At 40.8% G+C, this 7588-nt stretch overlaps 1 protein-coding gene across 1 annotated transcript; it reads left to right on the top strand.

The window, feature by feature from the left end:
• Positions 1–734: 734 nt before the first annotated feature.
• si:ch211-136m16.8 lies at positions 735–7172 on the top strand. The gene is made up of 6 exons (XM_035660726.1): positions 735–1162; positions 2440–6231; positions 6321–6516; positions 6604–6683; positions 6764–6855; positions 6947–7172. Exons 1-6 carry the CDS (start codon positions 1109–1111, stop codon positions 7005–7007), a joined length of 4275 nt encoding a protein of 1424 aa, XP_035516619.1. The 5' UTR covers positions 735–1108; the 3' UTR covers positions 7008–7172.
• The last annotated feature ends 416 nt before the right edge of the window (positions 7173–7588 follow it).

Raw genomic sequence — 7588 nt, 5'->3', positions numbered from 1 at the left:
GTCGCTGTCAAGCCACAAGCCTCCAGCAGAGATGAGCAGTGAGCTACAGACATCTTGCAAACACCACACCCACAGATTGACATCACTTGAGGCAATTAATCAGATTTTGTAGATATAAACGGTTCATTCTAAGGTAACAGAAACACAACGATTCTTATTTTCAGGTGATTATACACAAATAAAAACATACCTATGACTATTTTAGTTCATTTCTGCCAATGTCACACACTGGACCTTTATGTTTGTTAACATTAGCCACCATATTTCCTGAAACTCCTGTAATTTGCATGCACTGGAAATGTTATCATTTCAACCCAAGTTGCAAGATCATCTATGAAAAACAATCCAGTGCTTGTGGTCATCATCAACGGAAATAATGCAGTGGTGGTGCTTCTACATCCGTTAAAAGCACAAGTTTGAACCATTGCGTGAAAAAAAAATTGCATAAACCCCACTGAATGATGCATCTCAATCAGCATACATCTAAAAATGACTACAGCGGTTTCACAGACTCCCACTGAAAGTCTGGGGGAAGTGTGATAATATGACATTCCAAGGTTGATGTTTTAACACATGAAATGCTGATTTTCATCAATTTGGCAACTTGTGTTCATTTAGTTGACAACTCCAAAAACATATTCACTACCCCTTTAATGACTCATTAAGGGACATTGCGAAATCAGCCATGAAGAAATGTTCACACTGGTGGTTTTCCACCATGATGGAGAATATGCTGTGGGTAAGCGTTTCTATTTTAAAACACTTGTGTCACACATCAACTCAGAAACCATCACACACACTATGTGGCCTGGCTCGATGCTCTGCGCACATCCGCAAACTGTGCAACACGTAGAGTCGAAGCAGCGGCGACTCAGCTGTGTTAATCAGCCTCTTCCTCATTATGATACACCGGACATATCTCAGTGTAAGGAACTGAACCTGAACTATCAGCGGAGGTGTTCAGACCGTTTGGATGGAGCTTGCTGTTGAGTTTTCTTAATAATCTCGGTTAGGCTGATTAAACAGACAGGTTAGGGTTGATTTGTCATCACATCCAGAGGGAATTAAAGTCTGATGGTCAGAGAGTCAGAGGGGACGACGTTTGAAGATGGACAACGACATTCCCACTTCCAGGGTGGAGAGGACTTTCTGGACAGTTTGGGTGAGCCGCTGCATCATCCAAAACCAAACATGTCATGAAATATCTGCTTTAATTGTTAATGTTAGAGGCAGTGAAATGTGGATGTAGAGTCTCTCCCTTCCGGTGTCCGTGCTTCTCTCTCTCTCTCTCTCTCAGCTATATGAATATCTCTCTCCCCCACCCACCCCCCTTGTCTGTTGTTTTTGTGTGTTTGAGTTCCTTGCTCTCTGTCTCATACGCAGACGTCTATTATTTCCTCATAATTTTCTAATGATTTCTCTGTAATTTGGCACTAATTCTAAGACTACTTTAGTTTAATTGGTTTAGTTTAATTTAATTTATTTTTCATATATGTTGATTTGCAAACTGCAGACGAATTACACATTTTTGCATGTTCAGCAGACGATTTAAAAAGTTCAGCTATAGCTTTCTTTGAGAATGGATTATTTGGTGGTTTAGCAATTTAACACAAATGATGAGGAATTTGTAGACACTTAAAATAAAATGTTACTGACTTTTTTTTCAACCACAAGAGCATTAATGTGGTTTAGTACTGAGGTTGGACGATAAGGTCTGGCTCGCAGCAATAACCTTGGCTGTATTGCATGTGGTTTTTAGTTTTATGCCCCTGCTGTTATTGCAGTCTAGCTCACTTGTAAGACTTCCTTGGATGCTTAAAGCTGCTCTAATGAATGTTTTTTGACTAAACGTTTAATGAAATATGATCATTATTACCCAACTTTGCCGTTCTCATGAGCTTTTACAGGCCGTTTTAGCATTTTGCTGCTCAGTGTTTTGGTTTTACAGGTTATTTACAGGTTATTTCACTGCCCCCAGGTGGCCTATTCAACCCAGAGGTGTTGGATGGGGTTGAGGTTAGGGATCTGTGCAGGCCTGTAAAGATCTGAGAAAACCATTTATGGACCTCGCTTTGTGTATGGGAGCATTGTTGTGTTGTAACAGGAAAGGGCTTTCCCCAAAGTGGTGCAAAGCTGGAAGTGCCCTGTAAATAGCCTTGTATTGTATACTTGAATTGCATACTTAATGTAACATTAAGATTCCCCTTTCACTGGAACAAAGGGACCAAACCATTGAAAAAACAGCCCCAGACCAAAAGCATAGGGCGGCATATAAACAGGGTGTCCATATTTGGCCAAGTATAATAGTTTATATATAAAAAAAAAAACAATAATAAGTAATAAAGGTAAAAACATAAAAGAAATGAGAACATACACAAAACAATCACTAACATAAATAAGTCAAAAGTCTCCCTTTCTTTCTCCTTATCTTTTTCTCAGTACTATATAACCGGAGCTGTGAACAGACTCCTCAGACCAGAGCCCACTGACCTTGTTAGCAATGAGCCGACATCCCTCCAGGATTCTGCAGTTGACAGTGAGCCTGCAAACTGTGGCCATGCAGAGGGTGAAGCTAGCGCAAGAGAAGTCAATGAGGAACAGTCTTTTGCGACAGTCTCTGTGCTTAGCTCATCTCGGCCCGTTGTTGCCTGGGAACTTTGCACCACAGACATCGACTTAGGGTCTGATGATGAAAGCATGCAGTACAAAACCCAGCTGAGCAGAGGCAGTGAGGGCAAAGCATCTGAGGAAGGTGAGGGCACTAGAGAGGAACAGTTTGCCCAAACAGGAAATGATTATGCAGGGCTGCCTGTCGCTAATGCAAAAGAAGACGAACAAAAAGAAGGAGTTCGGAAATTGTACGCGCACGAACAAGATGAGACACCGAAAAATGAGGAGTCCGAAGATTATGTGAACACCAGGTCACTACTTACGGGTGATGCAATGAGTGAAGACTTGGAGGAAACTGGAAATAATGCTGGTGCTCAGGAGGAGACTGAGAGGTCACTGACACCAGATGATCAAAAAATGGATGAAACCCTGACAAAGATCCAAGTAACGGAAGAAGACAATAAAATGTACCATGAGGAGGGTCAAGATTTGGAGGCAGAAGACATTGAAGTACAATTGTGCACGATCACAGATTTGAGTCTAGAAGAGGAGGATAACATCCACATAGAAGAGGCAATGGCGCAGAGGGATGAGACAGATAGAGCAGCGACAAATGAGGACATAGAAAACAATGAGTTACTGCTGGCCTCCGAAAATGAAAACAAGTCTGATGAGGGAGCAAAAAAAGTTGAAAATCAGCTGTCAGTCTGTGAACTCTTGTTAGATGACAACAGAGATTACAAGGGAGACCCAAGCTTCACTACACAGCATGTTGAATTACAAATGGCATACGACAAAAGTGGCATTGTTTCTGAAGATGAGTTAATTGTTGTTGGACAAGAGCATGTGATGGTTCATAGAAGTGAAAGTGATGAAGTTGAGGATATGAAAGAGAAGGAGGATGCAAGCACATTGGATGAGAGGGTGGAGGGTCCTGTCATTGAGGAAGAAAATGTGAATGATGCTGCAAACAGCCAGACAATAGATGAAGTGCAGGAGCAGGAAGATGACATCAAATCAGTTACAGAAAATAGTCAAGAAGAAGACATTTCAACTGGAAATGTTACATGCACCAAAGAAGTTGTACAGAATGCTCAAACAGAGCTGCACGCAGCTATATTCACACATGGAGAGCAAGAGGATGTGGCTAAGGACACTGAAGTGCAAACCAAAATAAGAGAAACAGATGATGTTGAAACAGAAAGCCATAGCAAAGTGGTCGATGTAAAGTTTGATGCGACAACAACAGACATTTCTGTAGCAGCATGTTTTGATAAAGTAGAAGAGGAGAGCCTCTCCAGTGAAGTAAGCAACAAAGAAAGTTACTTGGAAGTGGTATGTACAGCCACCTCAGTTAGAGTAAAACCTGAAGGCGAGACTGGACAGGAAACAAGCGGAGAGTTTAAAAATATTCCCGTGGGGATATGTGAAGGTCGGCTTGTTGTGTCACAGGAGCTAAATTCTCCAACATGTGAGAAAACACAAGAGGGAGTTCCTGAATACAACAATGAGCCAGGGCCAAATGAAAACACAACACAAAGGTTCCTGGAAGTAAGAGCTTGTGAGGAAATCCAGTCCATGCAATTTCCAGAAGAGGTGGAGAGCAAAGAGCCCGAGAACCTTCAAAACAGTGGCTGTAGCACTGGAGCTGAGTATTTACCGTTGAGGGAGCATATGGAAGAGGAACAAGAAAGCACAGGAGATATTAAGAATAGCTTTGATTTGGTTGTGGAGGAGCATGCTAAAAGACTGCGCCTTAGTGATGCTGGATTGCCTCAAGAATTGGAGACACCACTTGTTGAACCAGTAATTCAAGAATCTGGACTTTTATTTAAGGAAGAGGAAGGAAAAGTATTGCTTGACTCAATGAAGACAGGGATCAAACACTCAGAAAAGCAATTGGAGACCCACAGTGGCTTAACAGATGAGAGTGATAAGACAACAAAAGAGCTGCAAGATGGAACTGAGGAGCTGTTGGTTGAATTTGAGAAAAAGGAGAAGCTATGTGAATCCAAAGAAGCTGAAGCTGCTGGAGATGGCCATGAGGTGACAGGAATTTTAACAGCAGAGGAAGTTGTCGGATTCACTGATGAAACTTTAAAATTCCTTGAGGCTGAAGAAGAGAAAATGACAGAGATGAGCTTCTTTCAGGAGTCTGTAGATGCCATAAACCTGGAGGAAAACAGCTACCAGACACATAGTTTACTAGAAGACTTTACTGAAACTGGACTCCTGAAGCAGTCGGCTGAGACTGAGCCTAAATTATGTGAAGAAAATACTGTAGAAATGCAAAATGCAGGGATACATAGTGAAGAAACGGTTTATGGTGTTGAGGAGGAAGTAGCACTAGATGAATTGTTGAGCAAAAATGAGATGGAATATTTAAATCAGCAGGCAGTGGCAGCCGAGCTAGTCATAGAAAGGAATGAAGAAGAGAATTCAGAATCTGAGTCGTCTAGAATAGTTGAGACACTGGAGACAGAAAATCAGCTATCAGACGAAGCATTTGCGATAAGCAGTGAGAAGACTGAAGCAGCTGATGAATCAATAACAACGGAGTCCACGCCAAAAGATTTGACTGAAATATCAGCAGAGGAAAGGGAAAAGTGTGTGACAGATTTAGAGGGGAGTTACGGTAAAGAAACAGATGGACGTCCAGATGTGATTGATGAAGAAATCCTTGACTTGTGGATAGAGACGGCATTGTCAGAGGATGCTGATGATGTAAAACAACAGGAAGGCTCTGGACAACAAATAGACATGGAAATGGAGCCATCAAATGAGAAACCAGATGAAATGTCATCGGTGCAGACAGAGAAAGTTAGAGAGCAGCTTGTGGAGTCAAATTCAGGAGAATCTGAATTGGTGAGTGACACAGAAATGTCTTCATCAACAGCAGAGTCTGGATTTTTGGACCAGTCTCTTATTGAATGGGGTACACAGAACAGTGAAACTCAGCTACTAAAATCAACCAGCACTGGGTCATTTCATGGCATATATGACATGTCGGTTAATATGTCAGAATCAGGAGACATCTCTGAACTGTCTACACAACAACCTAACTCTGAATCTCAGGATATATTGATGGAGGAAACAGCTGAAACAGTGCAAACATATCTGAAAGAGGGGGAATCAATCACACAGACAGGATTTCACCCTGATTCTGGAGTTTCCTCATCAGAGGCTACACATCTAGATCAGGAATCGGATGAATCGAAAGAAAAAACAGACGAAGAAACTGGATCACAGAAAGAGATTGATGCTGAGGTACCAGACCCAGCAAGGAAAACTGACTGGAAAGACACTGAAGAATCAGATGTTAAGTCACTGAAAGAAATGACCGCTCTTATCGAAGTCGAAGAAACTAAACTTGAAGATGAGCCTCTTGTGTTAACTGTCTCTGACCCTCCAGAGGGAATTGAACACACTGAACCAGTACGATCTAGAAGTGGCTCAGAGGCATTAGAAGAGGGAATTATATCGACAGAATCTGGATCACAAGGCGACACCTGCACTGAGTCAGAGAAGACTTTGTTCAAGTTACCCTCACTGGACAAACCACAGCTGAATGAGGCGGAGGTGGCAGAACAGCCAACGACAGAGTCTGAAGACCAGATGGAGGTATTGTTTCATATTTAACACATTCAATTATAAAAATCTTGAATGAAACTACAGAGATGGTGTGAATTCAGTTGTTTTGGTCACTGCAGGTAGACGCCAATATGCTGGACTTCACTGCGCAAAGGTCAAGAATTGCTGTTAAAAACCCTCTTGTAAGGCCACCCAAAGATCCCCGCTCTCTGCTACTTATGCCCTCTGTGGAGCCCACACCCTCTTCACGTCTGCCAGTCAAAGTACCTGCAGGTCTGCCTTTGGGAGGTTTGGGCGTTGGAATAAAACTACCTGGTAGGTCACCTACGACACATGGAAAGTCTCGCGTCTTTCATGTCCAGTTATAATCTGTAAATAATGTCACACATTTTTGTTTTGTAGGGCTTGGTGCAGGTTTTCCAGTCTTAAAAAAGACACAACGAATAGTGAGAGATGAAAATAGCCCACACACCGTCTCACAGGTACCATTAATAATCTTTGAATACCTCCTTTTATCTTATGTTGAGGTTTGTATATTAATAAAATGTCATATTATCAACAGGAACCTGATGCAAAGCCAGCGGAAAAGAGTGACACTCCCAAACAAGATGAGGTCCAACACAAACCTAAATGGATGCCACCAAAACATCCAGGGTAAAGAGTATTGATATTATTATATTTAGCACCAAAGAGGCATCTTGTGTTCAAACATTTTCTGATTCTTACTTTTCTCATATCTCCCCAGGTTTGGAAATCCACTTATGTCTGAGCTAAAGACCAAACTGAAGAAAACCACAAAAGAGTGACAAGAAGATGAATTTCTTTGTGTGAATAGCTGAATATAATATAAAAAAAATTGCTTTATTTTTGATGTACTTATCAAAGTGAATACAATGTTGAAATGTCAATTACTTGCCTCATGTTTAACTTTTGTAATAAAGCTTAGCTGAAAAAGAAATGGTATTTTCTTACACAAAAACTATTCATACCTAGCATCACTGTGTTATTAGCACACTCAATCATCATGGCCTCAAATCACTCAGTATGGTTGAGATCTGGTGATTGTGAAGGCTACAGCATACAACTGACATCATTTTCATACTTGTCAAACCATTCAGTGAGCCTTTGTTATGCTTTTCCTACTTAATTACCCAGGTTTTTCATTTAATTTGTCTATTTTAAAATGAGCTTTGCTACACAACATGAACATGCTTAACTAAAACATTGTTTTCACTTGACAAAAGACAAAACATTTTTAACTTGGTATTTGTATTAATATTTTAATTTTAGTATCAGTGTGATTACACAGAACAAATACCAAAGCTAACATTTAATAATTGATTTGGTCATTTGAGAAAGGAAGTTGTATTAGATAGATAGATAGATA

The sequence above is a fragment of the Morone saxatilis genome, unplaced genomic scaffold, assembly GCF_004916995.1.
Source record: "Morone saxatilis isolate NCDOM2014 unplaced genomic scaffold, NCSU_SB_2.0 Contig1, whole genome shotgun sequence".
Classification (NCBI taxonomy): Eukaryota; Metazoa; Chordata; class Actinopteri; family Moronidae; genus Morone; species Morone saxatilis.
This window is presented reverse-complemented; position numbering and strand designations above follow the sequence as displayed.

What these genes read in the sequence shown, in the direction of transcription:
- si:ch211-136m16.8 (XM_035660726.1), top strand. Translation starts at nt 1,109, where the DNA reads ATGGACAACGACATTCCCACTTCCAGGGTGGAGAGGACTTTCTGGACA. An exon ending in GGACTTTCTGGACAGTTTGG is followed by an intron (nt 1,163 to 2,439) that starts GTGAGCCGCTGC and finishes TCTTTTTCTCAG; the next exon opens with TACTATATAACCGGAGCTGT. An exon ending in AGTCTGAAGACCAGATGGAG is followed by an intron (nt 6,232 to 6,320) that starts GTATTGTTTCAT and finishes TGGTCACTGCAG; the next exon opens with GTAGACGCCAATATGCTGGA.